The sequence below is a fragment of the Hemibagrus wyckioides genome, linkage group LG04 (genome assembly GCF_019097595.1).
Source record: "Hemibagrus wyckioides isolate EC202008001 linkage group LG04, SWU_Hwy_1.0, whole genome shotgun sequence".
Taxonomy (NCBI): domain Eukaryota; kingdom Metazoa; phylum Chordata; class Actinopteri; order Siluriformes; family Bagridae; genus Hemibagrus; species Hemibagrus wyckioides.
Window position 1 is genome coordinate 11,038,019 of NC_080713.1, and position 20,740 is coordinate 11,058,758.

A 20,740-nucleotide genomic window follows, 5' to 3' on the forward strand; every position below is an offset into this window, starting at 1 on the left:
TGCTTTACACTAAGATAACAGAATAATCTGTGCTTTACACTAAGATAACAGAATAAACTGCTTTACACTAAGATAACAGAATAAACTGCTTTACACTAAGATAACAGAATAATCTGTGCTTTACACTAAGATAACAGAATAATCTGTGCTTTACACTAAGATAACAGAATAAACTGCTTTACACTAAGATAACAGAATAAACTGCTTTACACTAAGATAACAGAATAATCTGTGCTTTACACTAAGATAACAGAATAATCTGTGCTTTACACTAAGATAACAGAATAATCTGTGCTTTACACTAAGATAACAGAATAAACTGCTTTACACTAAGATAACAGAATAAACTGCTTTACACTAAGATAACAGAATAATCTGTGCTTTACACTAAGATAACAGAATAATCTGTGCTTTACACTAAGATAACAGAATAATCTGTGCTTTACACTAAGAAAACAGAATAATCTGTACTTTACACTAAGATAACAGAATAATCTGTACTTTACACTAAGATAACAGATTAATCTGTGCTTTACACTAAGAAAACAGAATAATCTGTACTTTACACTAAGATAACAGAATAATCTGTACTTTACACTAAGATAACAGATTAATCTGCTTTACACTAAGATAACAGAATAAACTGTGCTTTACACTAAGATAACAGAATAATCTGTGCTTTACACTAAGATAACAGAATAATCTGTACTTTACACTAAGATAACAGAAAACTGCTTTACACTAAGATAACAGAATAATCTGTACTTTACACTAAGATAACAGAAAACTGCTTTACACTAAGATAACAGAATAATCTGCTTTACACTAAGATAACAGAATAATCTGTACTTTACACTAAGAAAACAGAATAATCTGTGCTTTACACTAAGATAACAGAATAAACTGCTTTACACTAAGATAACAGAATAATCTGTGCTTTACACTAAGATAACAGAATAAACTGCTTTACACTAAGATAACAGAATAAACTGCTTTACACTAAGATAACAGAATAAACTGCTTTACACTAAGATAACAGAATAAACTGCTTTAGGCTAAGATAACAGAATAATCTGTGCTTTACACTAAGATAACAGAATAATCTGTACTTTACACTAAGATAACAGAATAATCTGTGCTTTACACTAAGATAACAGAATAAACTGCTTTACACTAAGATAACAGAATAATCTGTACTTTACACTAAGATAACAGAATAATCTGTGCTTTACACTAACAGAATAATCTGTGCTTTACACTAAGATAACAGAATAATCTGTGCTTTACACTAAGATAACAGAATAAACTGCTTTACACTAAGATAACAGAATAATCTGTTCTTTACACTAAGATAACAGAATAATCTGTGCTTTACACTAAGATAACAGAATAAACTGCTTTACACTAAGATAACAGAATAATCTGTGCTTTACACTAAGATAACAGAATAATCTGTGCTTTACACTAAGATAACAGAATAATCTGTGCTTTACACTAAGATAACAGAATAATCTGTGCTTTACACTAAGATAACAGAATAAACTGCTTTACACTAAGATAACAGAATAAACTGCTTTACACTAAGATAACAGAATAATCTGTGCTTTACACTAAGATAACAGAATAATCTGTGCTTTACACTAAGATAACAGAATAATCTGTGCTTTACACTAAGATAACAGAATAATCTGTGCTTTACACTAAGATAACAGAATAATCTGTGCTTTACACTAAGATAACAGAATAATCTGTGCTTTACACTAAGATAACAGAATAATCTGTGCTTTACACTAAGATAACAGAATAAACTGCTTTACACTAAGATAACAAAATAATCTGTGCTTTACACTAAGATAAGAGAATAATCTGTGCTTTACACTAAGATAACAGAATAAACTGCTTTACACTAAGATAACAGAATAAACTGCTTTACACTAAGATAACAGAATAAACTGCTTTACACTAAGATAACAGAATAAACTGCTTTACACTAAGATAACAGAATAATCTGTGCTTTACACTAAGATAACAGAATAAACTGCTTTACACTAAGATAACAAAATAATCTGTGCTTTACACTAAGATAAGAGAATAATCTGTGCTTTACACTAAGATAACAGAATAAACTGCTTTACACTAAGATAACAGAATAAACTGCTTTACACTAAGATAACAGAATAAACTGCTTTACACTAAGATAACAGAATAAACTGCTTTACACTAAGATAACAGAATAATCTGTGCTTTACACTAAGAAAACAGAATAATCTGTGCTTTACACTAAGATAACAAAAAACTGCTTTACACTAAGATAACAGAATAATCTGCTTTACACTAAGATAACAGAATAATCTGTACTTTACACTAAGATAACAGAATAAACTGCTTTACACTAAGATAACAGAATAAACTGTGCTTTACACTAAGATAACAGAATAAACTGCTTTACACTAAGATAACAGAATAATCTGTGCTTTACACTAAGATAACAGAATAAACTGCTTTACACTAAGATAACAGAATAAACTGTGCTTTACACTAAGATAACAGAATAAACTGCTTTACACTAAGATAACAGAATAATCTGTGCTTTACACTAAGATAACAGAATAAACTGCTTTACACTAAGATAACAGAATAATCTGTGCTTTACACTAAGATAACAGAATAATCTGTGCTTTACACTAAGATAACAGAATAAACTGCTTTACACTAAGATAACAGAATAATCTGTGCTTTACACTAAGAAAACAGAATAATCTGTGCTTTACACTAAGATAACAGAAAACTGCTTTACACTAAGATAACAGAATAATCTGCTTTACACTAAGATAACAGAATAATCTGTGCTTTACACTAAGATAAGAGAATAATCTGTGCTTTACACTAAGATAACAGAATAATCTGTGCTTTACACTAAGATAACAGAATAAACTGCTTTACACTAAGATAACAAAATAATCTGTGCTTTACACTAAGATAAGAGAATAATCTGTGCTTTACACTAAGATAACAGAATAAACTGCTTTACACTAAGATAACAGAATAAACTGCTTTACACTAAGATAACAGAATAATCTGTGCTTTACACTAAGATAACAGAATAATCTGTACTTTACACTAAGATAACAGAATAATCTGTACTTTACACTAAGATAACAGAATAATCTGTGCTTTACACTAAGATAACAGAATAAACTGCTTTACACTAAGATAACAGAATAATCTGTGCTTTACACTAAGATAACAGAATAAACTGCTTTACACTAAGATAACAGAATAATCTGTGCTTTACACTAAGATAACAGAATAAACTGCTTTACACTAAGATAACAGAATAATCTGTGCTTTACACTAAGATAACAGAAAACTGCTTTACACTAAGATAACAGAATAATCTGCTTTACACTAAGATAACAGAATAATCTGTGCTTTACACTAAGATAACAGAATAAACTGTGCTTTACACTAAGATAACAGAATAATCTGTGCTTTACACTAAGAAAACAGAATAATCTGTGCTTTACACTAAGATAACAGAATAATCTGTGCTTTACACTAAGATAACAGAATAATCTGTGCTTTACACTAAGATAACAGAATAATCTGTGCTTTACACTAAGATAACAGAATAAACTGCTTTACACTAAGATAACAGAATAATCTGTGCTTTACACTAAGAAAACAGAATAATCTGTGCTTTACACTAAGATAACAGAAAACTGCTTTACACTAAGATAACAGAATAATCTGCTTTACACTAAGATAACAGAATAATCTGTGCTTTACACTAAGATAAGAGAATAATCTGTGCTTTACACTAAGATAACAGAATAATCTGTGCTTTACACTAAGATAACAGAATAATCTGTGCTTTACACTAAGATAACAGAATAATCTGTGCTTTACACTAAGATAACAGAATAATCTGTGCTTTACACTAAGATAACAGAATAAACTGCTTTACACTAAGATAACAGAATAATCTGTGCTTTACACTAAGAAAACAGAATAATCTGTGCTTTACACTAAGATAACAGAAAACTGCTTTACACTAAGATAACAGAATAATCTGCTTTACACTAAGATAACAGAATAATCTGTGCTTTACACTAAGATAAGAGAATAATCTGTGCTTTACACTAAGATAACAGAATAATCTGTGCTTTACACTAAGATAACAGAATAATCTGTGCTTTACACTAAGATAACAGAATAATCTGTGCTTTACACTAAGATAACAGAATAAACTGCTTTACACTAAGATAACAGAATAATCTGTGCTTTACACTAAGATAACAGAATAATCTGTGCTTTACACTAAGATAACAGAATAATCTGTGCTTTACACTAAGATAACAGAATAAACTGCTTTACACTAAGATAACAGAATAATCTGTGCTTTACACTAAGATAACAGAATAATCTGTGCTTTACACTAAGATAACAGAATAAACTGCTTTACACTAAGATAACAGAATAATCTGTGCTTTACACTAAGAAAACAGAATAATCTGTGCTTTACACTAAGATAACAGAAAACTGCTTTACACTAAGATAACAGAATAATCTGCTTTACACTAAGATAACAGAATAATCTGTGCTTTACACTAAGATAAGAGAATAATCTGTGCTTTACACTAAGATAACAGAATAATCTGTGCTTTACACTAAGATAACAGAATAATCTGTGCTTTACACTAAGATAACAGAATAATCTGTGCTTTACACTAAGATAACAGAATAAACTGCTTTACACTAAGATAAGAGAATAATCTGTGCTTTACACTAAGAAAACAGAATAATCTGTGCTTTACACTAAGATAACAGAAAACTGCTTTACACTAAGATAACAGAATAATCTGTGCTTTACACTAAGATAACAGAATAAACTGCTTTACACTAAGATAACAGAAAACTGCTTTACACTAAGATAACAGAATAAACTGCTTTACACTAAGATAACAGAATAATCTGTGCTTTACACTAAGATAACAGAAAACTGCTTTACACTAAGATAACAGAATAATCTGTGCTTTACACTAAGATAACAGAATAAACTGCTTTACACTAAGATAACAGAATAAACTGCTTTACACTAAGATAACAGAATAATCTGCTTTACACTAAGATAACAGAATAAACTGCTTTACACTAAGATAATTCTTCTGCTGCAGTACACCTGGACAGAAAGGTAGCAGTGTTAGTAAACACAGCAGTGTTAAATCTCGAAATGTCAGTCTGGATTTCCTCTGCACTGGTCTCAGACACTCCACCGATACAGACCATAGATTCCCACAACTATGATCTTTACAGTATTCTCAATTACTAGTTAAATTTGATTTCATCTGTGGATCACTTTTAACCATAGATATTGTCACAAAACAGCTTATTTGAATTCAGAATAAAAATTTTACATTTATAGATTTATTCATAATAAACAAGTCAGGGGCAGTTGAGGTAAAGAAAAACCTTCTGGGACAATTTAAGGAAAAATATTTGAGAGGAAATAGACTTAAAAGGGAGCATAAAAAGTGCCATTATAAAAACAAATTACTTTCTAACTTTGTATTATATGGTCAAAAAGTGTGATTGTGTACCCAGGAAACTCATACAAGTTTTAATATGAAGTCTATTTTGTTGAAATAATCAGCTGTGCACTAACCTAGAACTGTTCAAGGCAACTGCAGCCCAAAGCCTGCTTCATGGTTACTAAAGCTGTCCATGGTAGTGTATATGTATGGTCTATAAAAAGCTCAATAAAACATGCTGGTAGCACAATTTTTATAATTGTCTGTGACTGGTCAAACAGTGTGTTTCTGGTCATTTGCAATGTCTGTGAACTGGCCTCTTGCTGGGTTCTTGGCAACAACACACTGTTCAATTATAGCTAGATTTCTCACTAACAACACTATACAATACGTATATTTACAGTGCTCACACACACACACACACACACACACACGCAGAGGTATTGTCACACGGCGCGGACTGAAGCACGGAAGTTGATGCAATGCAGGTGGAGCAGGTTTTATAGCAGACTATCCAACACTTGAAGGCTAAATCGAAATAAAAAGGCAGAGGTTGGACAATCAGTAAACTGACATTAACAGGCTAGGGCGAGTACATGGAAAACAGAGAAGAGGAACTGAGGTCAAACACACAAGATCTATACAAGAAACAGGTAACAGGAAACAAGACGTAGTATAGCACGATCACGAGTCTGACACTTTACTACACCTGGAAAACGTGACACGAGGGTTTAAATACTTGTACAAATCAATCAGTATATTAGGGCAAAAACCAATAACAGGACAGGGGTAAAGACAAGACCTAAATCCCAACAAACACAAGTAAATAAACCTAGAATAGAGCAGACCATAAATCGAACACATGATTTAATCATATTCACTTCCACAGTGTGAGGGTGAGAGATATGAAGACATGTAAGACACATGCCATTATCAAGCTCATATTTGGTTGGGAAATGCCAGACCTGTCTCTGATATCTAGTTGAAATGTGCCTCTGGCTTTCAAGCCTCCCAGCTGGCAAATGACCAAAAAAAAATTTATATTAATTATTATTATAGTTTTTTTTTTTTTTTTAACAAAAGACTTCTTCAAAAGTAAACTTTTATATGAAAAATAATAGTAAAAAAAAAAATCTTATTAGGGTTGATGTGGTGTTGATGATGTATAATTAGCTTTTGTAATTGCCAATATTTATAAATAGATTTCTTGTGATTTAGATATAATACAGATTTCTCACATCTCATTTTTTTCTTTTCCATCCAGTCCATACAGTCGATGAATTAGATTTTGATCCAAACACATACAGACAGACCCAAGTGATGAGATAGTCTTGTGAGATTACACAAGACTATAGAGAGTGTAAGGGCTATTTACATGCATATGATGAGAGAGCATGGCAGAAAGATTTCAGACTATGCCACAACTTAAGCTTAGCCAGTATTAAAAAGGCAAAATGTCATTTTAGTTATATAAAAAAGTGATATGGCATAAATGCATGATGCAGATACTTGGTAAGTTGAATGTTTGGTAAATTAGCTAGCTAACATAGGGAAAGAAACAAACGATGTAAGAAAACAGTAATAGCAATTTCAACATTGATGTAGTTAAGTGAGATGTTGCAATGTCATAATGCACTATATTGCCAAAGGTTTTGGGACACCCCTCCAAATCATTGAATTCAGGTCTTGTTTTTCAGGGGTTGGGCTCGGCCCCTTATTTCCAGTGAAAGGAACTCTTAATGCTTCAGCATACCAAGACATTTTGGACAATTTCATGCTCCCAACATTGTGGGAACAGTTTGGGGATGACCCCTTCCTGTTCCAACATGCTCATCCATATCTTTATGGACCTTGCTTTGTGCACTGGTGAGCAGTCATGTTGGAAGAGGAAGGGGTCATCCCCAAACTGTTCCCACAATGTTGGGAGCATGAAATTGTCTAAAATGTCTTGGTATGCTGAAGCATTAAGATTACATTTCACTGGCACCAAGGGGCCGAGCCCAACCCCTGAAAAACAACGCCTGAATTCAAGGCAATATAGTATATCAATCATTGATTCAACCATAATGTTGACTCACCCTGGTATAAATGTTAAATTGCAGGCTGAGATCAAATAATACTGCAGTCTCAGTAGATGTGCCTTCTACGCAATTACAATCAATCAAAATCAGTGATTAAATTATCAGTTATGCTGATGTTATGTTATTGATAACAAGGAGAAAGAAAGTGACTCATAATCAGCTTTTCCACTACCACTAGGGTGCACATGCTGCATATACAGTACATAGTCATCCTCATAAACAAATGAGATTTAACATGGTTAATAAACGGAACCATAAGTTATATTTACCAGCATGGTATTTTAATAATCCTCAGTAGAACCATCATAAAGGTAATTTTAGTTAACAAGATAGTAGATTGCCCATTAAATGACTGCACCTACTACTGAATGAGCTGCATTTGCCAATTTAATTATTCGGACATTCTATAATTATATTTTGTATATTCCCCCTCCCCCCACCCCTGGCCACACCCTTGAGACTTGAGACTTGACTTGTCTTTGCCCTGCAGTGCTGCAGTGTTCAGCTTTATTGCATGCAGTAATCAGGGTTAATGTGCTCTGGCAGAGAGAAGAATGACCCTAAACGAATTAATGTTCTAAAAAAAGATACCTAACAAAGTGATGACTTTCTTATTTGCCTTTATGTTCTGTGGTTCTTTTTATGTGGTTATAATAAACTTTATATACTGTATATTTTAGCCACTTGCAAGTACTATATTTCACATATATTAGTGAAGAAGAGTGGAAAATATCATTTGACAAGCTTATTTAAAAAAAACAAAAAACAACTGATCTTGGTACTTTCAACTCTGATTGTACTATACCAGAGGTCAAAGGTCACCTGATGAACTTCATGCCAGCCGTTCTCATCTTGGCAGTTGATGCTGGCGTGCTCATGAAGAAGAAGCTCGCAGCAGCCTGAGTCTCCACCCACCATGGCTGTGTGATACAGTGCTGACAAACCACGACTGTCCTTATAATCTGGTGATGCCCCCAGCTCCAGCAGAGTCTGATGAGAAAGTAACGCTTGTGTTAATTTTTTGAGAAGCTTATTTGTCCCACAATTTCTTCCCACAACTATTATCTCTATACTAAACCCTCCCCATAAGCAGTATGTGAGCAACATGAACACATATAGAATGGAAAAGATATCCAAATGATGTACTGCATTCCAAAATGAACCTAGTGACTACATGTAAAGCTTTAGAGGGCTCAATACTTGATGCAAATGATTACATTATTTAAATGAAATCATTAAATTATTATTTAGGATACACTATCATGCTGTAAATCTCTCGCTCTACCACATCCCAAGATTGGTCTACTCAACTCAGAACTGGTGACCAGGAAGGCCACTAAAGAACACTGAAGTAATTGTCATGTTCATGAAACCAGTCTGATGGCGGAGCTCACACTGTGGCCAATGAACTCCCACTGGACCACCACCTCAGACCATGAACATTTGCCAAAAAGAGGACAGAGATTCAGAGATTCCCCATGAAGGACTTCGACAATGCTCCCTTAATTTGATGCACCATGTGACATCTTCTGAGGGCTGCCTCTTCTGCTCTCCAATGGCCTCCAAAACAACACCCTTCTCTGCACTGACACATTTAGCATTGCCCAGCTACTTCCTACACTACTACAGCACTGAACTGCACTGAGTTTCTCATTTTGCTTCACTGTAAATAAATTTGCACTGTTTCACCTACTGTTTATCTGTGACACCCTGTGTGTCTGTGCTCAGCCTCTTGCATCCCGAGGCCCTATACCAGTTTGAGATGACTTTTGCTTTGTATCATGCTGGAAGAAGCCATTAGAGGATAGTAAATTGTGGTCATGAATGGATGCTAATGGTCAGCAACAGTACTCAAATAGGCTGTGGCTTTCAAAGGATGATTGAGTCGTATTAACAGTTTTCCTTTTCCCCACACCATTACACCACCTCCACCAGTCTGGATTGTTGACACAAGGCAGGTTGAGTCCATAGATTCATGCTGTGGCAACAAATTCTGACTCTACCATCTGTTTTCCAGTCTTTAACTGTCCGTTTGGATCAGCCTGTGCCCACTGCAGCCTCAGCTTTCTCTTCATGCCTGACAGAAGAGGAACCTAATGTGGTCTTCTGCGATTGTATCTTATCTCTCTTAAGGTTTGACATGTTGTACATTCTGAGATGTTTTTCTGCTCCCCATGCAAGATTTTACGCACTGCATTTCTGCCATATGATTGGCTGATTAAATAAGTGCCTGGATGAGTATGTGTACATAAAGTGCTGAGTGAGTGATATATAAGTGATAGAAATACAGAAAGGTATTTATTTGGCAGTTTTAAGGTTAAATACAGAATAAAGGATTGTCTAACATGGAGGTGAGAATAAAAAAGCTCACTTATGCTTGGATTTGATTTCACTGATTTATTTAAATGACCATTCAAATGAGAACAGGTCAAAAGAAAAGTCAGCATCTAATAGTGGACACTAAATACACTGGGATTGTAGGCCTGGCTATAATATTCTTGGAAATTAAATTGGATTTCTTATTAAGATAACTAATCACTAATCAACAAAAAAAACACTGCATCTTTTGATTTTAAAATAGTTTGCTCACACTTTTTTCAATTTTGTTAAAGCATTGTTCTTTAAAATGTTGCCCACAGCTGAGTGTTCAATCTCTGCCACAGTGTAAAGACCAAAGTTATAGTGTGATTAGTTTTAAATCTAGCTTCATTCTAAAACTGTGCTATCTTTGCTTGTAAGAGTTCATTACATTGAATTACTGTGTATACTGATACAGTATTCACAGTATTTTGACCACAACCTCTGCCCTTCCTTACCAGTAGTGTGTACTTGTTGTTAGCACGTGATGCTCGGTGAAGGGCTGTCATGCCGTCTTTAGCCCTGAAGTCCAGATGAGCTCCTCCGTTTTTTAGCACCTTAATGATGTCACCCATGTTCTCCAGGTTAGCTGCAGATGTCAGAGGCGTCTCTGTGCAGGAATCACAAACACACACACACACACACTCTATTTAATTAACAAAGGAACTTTAACATTAACATTATGTAAAATTAATATTAGGTTGTCAGAACAGAATGTATATTTAGTTTATGTATATGTATCTGAGTGTATACTTTGTCGCAAACAATGACAAATGAGAGTTTAAATATAAAACTATTCAAGGGGTAAACTCAAAACAGGTACATGCAATAAGGAAATGTCAGTAAAGCAATCAGTCACAGGACATTGGTGGAGACAAGCTCAGAATCAAAACAGAGACTCGTAGCACTGTGGGCTGCTACATGTGCTGAGCTGCTTGGCCTGTAATTCTCAGCATGAGCGAGCAATTCCTGACTGATTTACCTATCTAGGCACTGTTCCCATAGTGCATACCAACACTACCTCAAGTGATCCTGCCCCTCTGGACAGGCGCACTGGGGTTAGACGGCAGATCTGAGAAGGGCTTTCTAAGGTCATATGGCAGGAACAAGACTTGGGAAGCTACCTCTGCGAACTTAGGCAATACCTGGGCATGGGAGGCCATGCTGTCTGCCTCTAGCTGGCACAGAAGGCCACCTCATCAGTCTCTGACTAGAGCTCATGTAATGAGGCCATCCTGTTAGCCTCTGGAAGGAGCTCTGCAAGTGTGGCCCTCTGTCTTGTGCTTTGTTGTGAGGCTGCTCTGCCAGCCTCATAGTAGTCTGGTGAACAGCTGCATGGGTTCTGCCATGTATCCCCAAAAATTTAACTCAGCCCAACCGAACCCTACTCTCAGGAGGCATATGAAATCTGCCTAGGCAGAGGGTGGTAACCTGGAATTCTACCCACAAGTGGATGAGCTGCACCCACTGCCTCTCCTCCATCTGTACACTGGCTAAGCACTAAGTATACCTTACAGGCTTCAAGTAGGCATTTGTATACACTATATTTACCTAGTAAGGACAGCTTGGGTACTAACTAAACTTCTGGCCCTATTACCAAGCTTATAGAGTTCAGGATCTCATCAAAGTCATTACTCTGTCTCAAGAAGTTCAGTCCTTCATAGGCAAAGGTGCTAGTGAAATGAAAACTAAACAGAGGGTTCTATTACACTTCTTGTTTCTTGTACATCAGTTTCCTCCCAAAAACCTGAGAAGTTCTTGAAGATCCTCCTTTGCCATTAGTAGAAAATGTTCTACTAGAACTATGCTGACACAGGACCAGTCATCCACACAACATCCTTGCATCTGCTTAATGCTTAGATTTATTGTCCCATTGCCATTGCATATCCATGGTCAAGCATTCCATTTCCAGCTGGTAGGTGCAGACAGGTTGCCTCATCACCTCTGCTGGCTACTGGAATCATGATAATTTGCCAATTCAGTATGGCATACTCTCAACCAAGGAGCAGGCTACCCAGCACTACCTGCTAGCTATCAGTAACTAACCGTGCAGCCTTCAGTGAGGATGAGCCTTCAAAAGCCTTTGGGGCTGAGGTGTGTGATTTGCAGTGGTATTTGGAGGACAACCATTTAATCCTCAGACCAGTTGTTTATTACTATGAGTGTAAGACATGGATGCTTCATTCTTTAAGCAAGCATTAGACCACTGCTAATGTTGTCATCATTTTAGCCCATAGGCATTCTGGATGCCTGACTCATATTTTGACAGGCCACTCAAGGAGGAACATGTATTCCTTACAGGACTAATTAATGTGTCAGTTCAGGATATCTGTGCTACTGCTACTTGGGTGTCCACTTTTTTCCATATTGTAAATAAGGTTAACGTTCCAGCCCAAGGGTTCCTCATTCCACACTAGTACATATGCCTCCCTGGCTATTAGAAGGTGTCATTAAATGGAGGCTCAGACAGATGCGATTTCAGGAAGGGCAGTTTATTAAAGGAGTGTCAAAAAGTCCAAAAACGCTAGGCACTTATCAGAAAACAGGTCAGGTCAGGCAATCTGGATAAACAGGGTTAGGCAAAGCACACAAAACAGTGAGCAGAAACAATTTTAAACCAGAACTGTAAACATGTAAACAAAACTCTTGGTGTGGTCAGGACACAAGGTAAACTAAGTGGATACCTATACCGAAAGGTGAGCGAGAGGGCAAGTGTCTCTTATAAATAATGTCTGTGTGTGTGTGTGTGTGTGTGTGTAACAGAAATTAGCACTAAAGACCTGCTTTAGTGAATAAAATATTACTATGCAGTATATTCTGAGTGTGTGTTTGAAGGTGGAAGGGGAAATACCTCCTGTGTCTGAATCGTGGTAGTTTGGGTCAAGACCTTTATCCAACATTTTTGAGATTTTCTCTGACTGGCGATTTTGTATGTAATCCATAAACTTCCTCAGATTGGCCTAAAGTAAGACAGAGAGAGACCGAGAGACAGAGAGATAGATTGAGAGAGATAGAGATAGAGAGATAGATAGATAGAGAGAGAGAGAGAGAGAGAGAGAGAGAGAGAGACTTTTCCTGTATTTTTCGGGCCAGTTATAAATAGGTAACAGAACAGCTCCCCATACACATTTAAAAAAAACTGTAAGAAAGAGGGAAGTAAAGGGAAGCAAATGAAGGTCACATATGATTCATATATGATTCATATAATCTGATATTTTATATAGTTTCATTATATGCATTCATTTCTTAATGTTTTATCTAAATCTAGCTAGCTAGCTGTCTCTAGCCAGTAACTTTGTTAGTGATGTTGTTAAATCAAGCACACACACACACATACACAAATAAATAAATAAATAAATAAATAAATAAATAAATAAATATCCATATATTTTCTGCCGTGTTAAACAGGGTTGCAGGGAACCTGGAGGACTTCCAGGGAACTCAGGGCAGAAGGCAGGGGACACCCTGGACAGGTTGGCAGGGCATAATCACACACACACTTACGCACCCATTTACACAGTATGGACAATTTAGAGAGTTCAATCAGTCTACAAAGCATGTCTTTGGAAACTGGAGTACCTGGAGGAAACCCCTGATGCACAGGAAGAACTTCCAAACTCTGTGCACACAGGGTAGAGTTTGGAATCAAACTCCCAAACCTAGACATTTGAGTGTATATATACAAAAATATGAGTGTATATATACATACACATGGCTAGAGAGAAGTCAAAATATAAACTGTAAATATAAAACCATGCTTGATTATATGTGTTCACTGCTGAAATTTAAGTATATATAGTGTACTGTTTTCCTGTTTGCCCTGTGTACTGTAGAGGAGGTTGCTTTTTAATGGTGCAGTGGTTTCATTGTGCTAGTTACAGTAAATAGCATAGGGATTTGACCTATCTTGAAATTTTACTCTACCTTGGCCCACATTTCCCTTCCCTTATAAACAAGACTGAAAATTGGTGCCATGGTGAAAGCAAGAAATATTCTGGCAACAATCAAGGACTAAAGTCACAGTAAAAAATTAATTTTGTTTTCACAGTTAAGGCAATTAATTATCATACATACTTGAAGGTATTACAATATTTTATTTTATTTTATTTTATTTTATTTTATTTTATTTTATTTTATTTTATTTTATTTTATTTTATTTTATTTTATTTTATTTTATTTTTTTAATTTAGTGTAACAATTCCTGCAACTTCTAGTACCATTGACACCAGCTGTAAATGGTATACTTATAGCCCTGGGAAATAAATGTGAATAGTGAAGCCTATTTTAAACCAGATGCCACATGCTGCATATAATGTGGCATCTGGTTTAAATGCAAGCAAGAGACCACACCATGACAGTTCACAGTGAAAATCAAAAGTGTTAAACTGATAAAATATTGAGCAAAATTTTCTATTTTCTAATGGGTCAATCATAATAATGTGCAAATATCTGTAATTAATTAATTAATATTAATTAATTTAAAACATATTTCCCCCTTGAATATGACTTTATGAAATGTAGGGTTAGGATTAGCTGGAAAAATCTTCACTCCTATGCCTAGTGGCAGGTAGCACTTTCACAGAGTTTGGAATTCTGACCAAATGATTGGACTCCCATTACTGCAGTAGGACCACAGACTGAAATATAGCCCAGGTCTATTCTGAAAATTGGCCTAGACTGCACAATGCAGTGTCAGTATGGTACTGTGTAATTTAGCATGCTGTTTGTGTAAGTGGCAAAAATTGGATTGCAGGCATGGCTAGTGGTGTAATGACCTTAAAGTGCCATGAGGCATGTAAGCTAACTTACCTTGGTATGTAATTTGGCAATTTGCTTCTCGTCTACATTTGGTTGTTTGTACACTCTGCTTTTATACCGAAACTGTAAAAAAACAAAACAAAACAGAGAACACTGCAGTTGTCTTGAAGGTATTAAGATCCAGTCCAACTGTTAGTCTGTTTACATACTTTAGCTGCTCTATTTGGGCTGTAATAAGTTTGGTAGCTATGAGCTCTGTTTTAGGGTTCTATTACATGAGCAAATATAATTGAAATGACGACAGAAGCTAGAAAACACATCAGATTTTTATTCAGCTATTATCAGCTATTTATTTCAAACACTAATATATCATTGTATTATGGTATTATACTAATGCATTTTTATACAAAATGGCCATTTACCTTTGTCGAGCATGTGTAGGTCAGTGATGTAAACCAACATGAAATTATATCTATATGTAAGTAAACAAGTATACTTCCACTGCATTTACTTGGACATCAAAATTATTTGGATGCCACAAATGAACAATATTAGTACTTTCTTGCAAAGCCGTTGTTGGCAATCTTAGCTTCGAGGCACCTATGGTAAGAAGTAATTAGGATTTTGCAGTATTGAGAGTTTTTGCAGCGAAGAGATCTAGTTTTGTTTTGTCTGACCAGAGTACATCAATCCAGTACGCGTAACTGTACTTAATTTTTGGAATAAGGACATGATTTGGGTGTAGTGCATTGCTATTGTTCTTTGTGTAACTGCTGTTCCTGATGCTGCTTTCAGGATGTCCTGCAGTTTTTTTTTTTTTAACTTTCTTTCTTTCTTAACAAGACTTCATTCAGAATATTCTTCTGTATATTTAATTTACTTTACTTTTCACAATATGTATTTGTTTATGCATATTAATGCATGCTTTTTTTGGTTTAAAATCAAAAGATATTATGTTTCTGAATTTAAAGTGGATATATATGCACTAGAGGTACACCGATCAGGCATAACATTATGACCACCTGCCTAATATTGTGTTGGTCCTGCTTTTGCTGCCAAAACAGCCCTGACCCGTCGAGGCATGGACTCCACTAGATCCCTATAGGTGTGATGTGGTATCTAGCACCAAGATGCTAGCAACAGATCCTTTAAGTCCTGTAAGTTGTGAGGTGGAGCCTCCATGGGCCCCACCTGGAAACCTACAAGCCATGAAGGATATTTACAGGACTAAAAGGACTTACAGGACGTAAAGGACACTTTTTATAGATACTGACCACTGCAGACTGGGAACACTCCAGAAGAGCTGCAGTTTTGGAGATGCTCTGATCCAGTCATCTAGCCATCACAATTTGGTCCTTCGTCAAACTCGCTCAAATCCTTACGCTTGTACATATTTCCTGCTTCTAAAACATCAACTTTGAGGACAAAATGTTCACCTGCTGCCTAATATATCCCACCCACTAACAGGTGCCATGATGAGGAGATAATCCGTGTTATTCACTTCACCTCTCAGTGCTCATAATGTTATGCCTGATCAGTGTATATAAAATAAAAAAGTGTCCAAATATTTATTGCCCCTGACTGTACATATACAGTGTATACTGTACATTTATAAAGAGAAACAGTTTTTCTTTTTTACCTCCAGAGTTGGGATATTTTTGCTAGCTGCTTGTGGATATTCACTGAGCAGGCGTTCTTCATCCAGGAACTTTCCATCTCGACCATCACTGGCTGGTTGGAAGAGGCCATAGTTCAGCACGTCCTTTAAACTCTGACTCAAAGTACAAAGGATCTGCTGCTTCGCTGCCCAGACTGTCGAGTCCACATCAAACTTCATACATTTCTGTTCGGGAAGATAATAATGTCATTTTAATCACCTGCCATTATAATCTCCTACATTTATTCCAGTCAGTTTTTGTGGACAGTTGGATGTCAACTGGAGAATCTGGAAGAAACTCCACTAAAACAGCAACCCAGTGATCAAACCAGGTACCATGGGGCTGTGAGGCAGCAGTGCTACCAACTGTGCACACAGTACTTTATAATCAAAGCAAAAAATAAAATTGCATAATTGATCATTATATTTTTTGGTTAGCAATATTTTTGAAATAAGTCTCTCTTAGTAATATAATGCAAATGAGCTTCAAAGGAGAGACTGGAGTCGATTCCCTTATCCAGAGAGACATTCACAATTGCTCTAAAGTCTCTATGAATGAATACATCTATACTTGTTCACTAGGTCACAGACTTAGAATACCATAAGTCTAAAACTCTGTTGAGAGAAATGAAGTCTTTTTTAAACAAACATGGAAAACCAATCAGCTTATTTCTACCTGCATGTGGCCCTAGAAGAAGTATTTCTATCTTATAAGCATCCAATGTCTTTATTAAGCTGGTATCTGTCATCTGGTTTTGCTCATACAGTGAATTACATGATATCATTTCACCACTTCACCATTTGCCTTGATACATTTTCTTCGTCATCTGATCAATATCATCTGAAAAGATCTAGAAGTTCCTTTTGTGACATATTATCACCAAGACCCTCTAAAGACCTTAAATGCATATGATGGGGGTATGAAAGGTCTGGTGTAAACTTGATGTACTCTTCCACAAACTTATTTTCAGTTGAAGTCAATGGGAAAGATATCCAGGTGGCATAGTACCTGACAGCAGGTTGATAGCACAGTCAAGTAGTCTTTAAGGAGGTGGGGTGCAAGACATGGGGTAGCTTAAACTCACTGGAAATCATTGTCAAAAAATCAGTTTCCAAAGCATGGACAATCATGAAAAATGGGGAGGAAAATAGTACAGAGCACACTGACCAGAATATCAAGCTTTTTGCCTACTGGTTCAGACTGGATATCTGAATATTCCCCACAGTAATAACACAGACCTCTTTCCAGAGTCTTCTGATACTTTTTTTTTGATGGTTAGGTCAATATGGGTGATTTACATGGGTTCTGGAGCTGGAGGAATCTCACTGTTGATGTTGGCAGGGACAAAAAGAAAACTTAGAGTTGAGGAGCTTGTCTAGGCAACTGGCCAAACTGTTGAGGGGTCTAGTGACATCCTGCTGCCACAGCATGCCAAGTCTGTGATCACGTTCTCTATCAAATGCTGATGGAAGGCAGAGATGAGTGCAGGTTTGATCTGTCTGCTTCAAGTAGCCAATCTGTGAAACTCTAAGACATATTTAGTTGCTGATTGTTGGCCTTGTTGAAGGACATGGGAAGTTCATTTACTTTACCGCCATGGCTAGGGTGATGAAACACTTTGGAACTGTCTTATGACTGCATAATGTCAGTCTCATTCATCTGAATTAAAGTGGCCAACTCAAGTGCTTTTCCAGTGAGTAGCAAGTGAGTTGCCTTGTCATTGGCTGACTTGATCTCTTGAGCACTGTAAAAAGTGCTGTAGTAGTGTACCTTGGCATTAAGATCACCATCATATTTGTCATGTTGAGCAATGAGAAGGCAGCTACAGCATAGGGGCACTGTCATGTAGGAAGTGAGCTTCATTATTGAATGTGAGTTTCATTAGGAATCTGGTGATTTTAAGTGAGGTTAGATCCTTGGCTTGAGATTATGTAAGGGACTGAAGGAATTGTACTCAAATGCAAGTTTGGGAGTTGCTGTTACACTGGAGGGAAATAAATTTTTCAGTATTTCCTGTCTCAACTGTCAAATTTATTTCAACAATGTTCGGCTGTTGAAACATTATGTAAAGTATGTAAGACTCTGTAGAGAATCAAAAACATATATAATATATTAAAAAGAAAGTAAATTAATGTACACATGCTGTATATGCTGAGATAAAATTTGTTTTAATTCAAATTACATGTTTATGTAAAAAAGCTTTTTGTCCTCAGATACCTGTACAAGCACATCATGAAACAAATCAAACTATTTAAGGAATGTTTAGTTCTCAAATATTCCTTCCTATCCAGCCAGCTACACATACATATACACACACACACACACACACACTCACCGTCTGCTGCAGATCTGGAATAATGACCCTGATGACAACTGTGTTGCTCTGAACGTCCTCCATGAAACTCAGCGACCTCTCAGTCGGCATTCTTATACTCTCATAGATGGTGTCCTCTTTAGAGCTCCCAGAGATGGACTCATCAGAATAATCAGAAAAGCTCTGAGCCATTTCATCCTCACTGGATGTTGGACTCCGTGGCATAGTATAGGACATGCACTGCAGAAACACACACATTCATTTTCTATTATAATTCATTTACAATAATAATGAAATTAAATTCCATTTCATTTGTAAAGCCCTGGACATCTAATAAAGACTGGACATTTAACTCAAAGTGGAACCTAGTAAGATAAATATAAAATAATATACACTATATTGCCAAAAGTATTTGCTCACCCATCCAAATAATCAGAATCAGGTGTTCCAATCACTTCCATGGCCACAGGTGTATAAAATCAAGCACCTAGGATCATCATGATCATCAATCATGCAGACTGTTTTTACAAACATTTGTGAAAGAATGGGTCGCTCTCAGGAGCTCAGTGAATTCCAGCGTGGAACTGTGATAGGATGCCACCTGTGCAACAAATCCAGTCGTGAAATTTCCTCGCTCCTAAATATTCCACAGTCAACTGTCAGCTGTATTATAAGAACATGGAACAACAGCAACTCAGCCACGAAGTGGTAGGCCACGTAAACTGATGGAGCGGGGTCAGCGGATGCTGAGGCGCATAGTGCGAAGAGGTCACCAACTTTCTGCAGAGTCAATCGCTACAGACCTCCAAACTTCATGTGGCCTTCAGATTAGCTCAAGAACAGTGCGCAGAGAGCTTCATGGAATGGGTTTCCATGGCTGAGCAGCTGCATCCAAGCCATACGTCACCAAGTGCAATGCAAAGCGTCGGATGCAGTGGTGTAAAGCACGCTGCCACTGGACTCTAGAGCAGTGGAGACGCATTCTCTGGAGTGACGAATCGCGCTTCTCCATCTGGCAATCTGATGGACGAGTCTGGGTTTGGCGGTTGTCAGGAGAACGGTACTTGTCTGACTGCATTGTGCCAAGTGTAAAGTTTGGTGGAGGGGGGATTATGGTGTGGGGTTGTTTTTCAGGAGCTGGGCTTGGCCCCTTAGTTCCAGTGAAAGGAACTCTGAATGCTTCAGCATACCAAGACATTTTGGACAATTCCATGCTCCCAACTTTGTGGGAACAGTTTGGAGCTGGCCCCTTCCTCTTCCAACATGACTGTGCACCAGTGCACAAAGCAAGGTCCATAAAGACATGGATGACAGAGTCTGGTGTGGATGAACTTGACTGGCCTGCACAGAGTCCTGACCTCAACCCGATAGAACACCTTTGGGATGAATTAGAGCGGAGACTGAGAGCCAGGCCTTCTTGTCCAACATCAGTGTGTGACCTCACAAATGTGCTTCTGGAAGAATGGTCAAAAATTCCCATAAACACACTCCTAAACCTTGTGGACAGCCTTCCCAGAAGAGTTGAAGCTGTTATAGCTGCAAAGGGTGGACCGACATCATATTGAACCCTATGGATTAGGAATGGGATGTCACTTAAGTTCATATGCGAGTCAAGGCAGGTGAGCGAATACTTTTGGCAATATAGTGTATATAAATAATTTACCTTCTATAACTGTGTACTATATGGTCAAAAATTATACTTGTAAAAAAAGGAAATACATTCTAGTTTTAACATGAACTCTATTTTGTTAAAGATATAGACTTCCAAAATATGTAATTTACTACAACAGAGAAACTGGAGATGCAGGAATGACAAATTCATTAAGTTAGAGCTAAATAAGACACAAGCAAATGCAATCACAACAAACTATAAGGTTCTAAACAAAAGCACGCTTTATAACTTGTTGCTCATTTGCATACAACCTAAAGCAATAATGTCTGATTAAATCTGCTCCTTAATGACAATGAATGTGTTGGGGTGCTGGTTAGCATAATTAGCATACATATAAAATTATGAAGAGATTTGCACTGATTAAGACT

General features: G+C 36.6%; 1 protein-coding gene across 1 annotated transcript in view; it reads right to left on the bottom strand.

Annotated features, from left to right (window-relative positions):
- The window catches only part of LOC131352343 (SH3 and multiple ankyrin repeat domains protein 2-like), a 132,912-nt gene that overhangs the window by 72,762 nt on the left and 39,410 nt on the right, over nucleotides 1–20,740 (bottom strand). The window contains exons 2-7 of the mRNA XM_058388366.1: nucleotides 18,722–18,940; nucleotides 16,368–16,571; nucleotides 14,780–14,851; nucleotides 12,822–12,930; nucleotides 10,429–10,580; nucleotides 8,435–8,602 (exon numbers count right to left, since the gene is read on the bottom strand). Coding sequence (XP_058244349.1) covers nucleotides 8,435–8,602; nucleotides 10,429–10,580; nucleotides 12,822–12,930; nucleotides 14,780–14,851; nucleotides 16,368–16,571; nucleotides 18,722–18,937 — 921 coding nt within the window. The 5' untranslated portion in view covers nucleotides 18,938–18,940. The remainder of the gene's footprint in view (nucleotides 1–8,434; nucleotides 8,603–10,428; nucleotides 10,581–12,821; nucleotides 12,931–14,779; nucleotides 14,852–16,367; nucleotides 16,572–18,721; nucleotides 18,941–20,740) is intronic.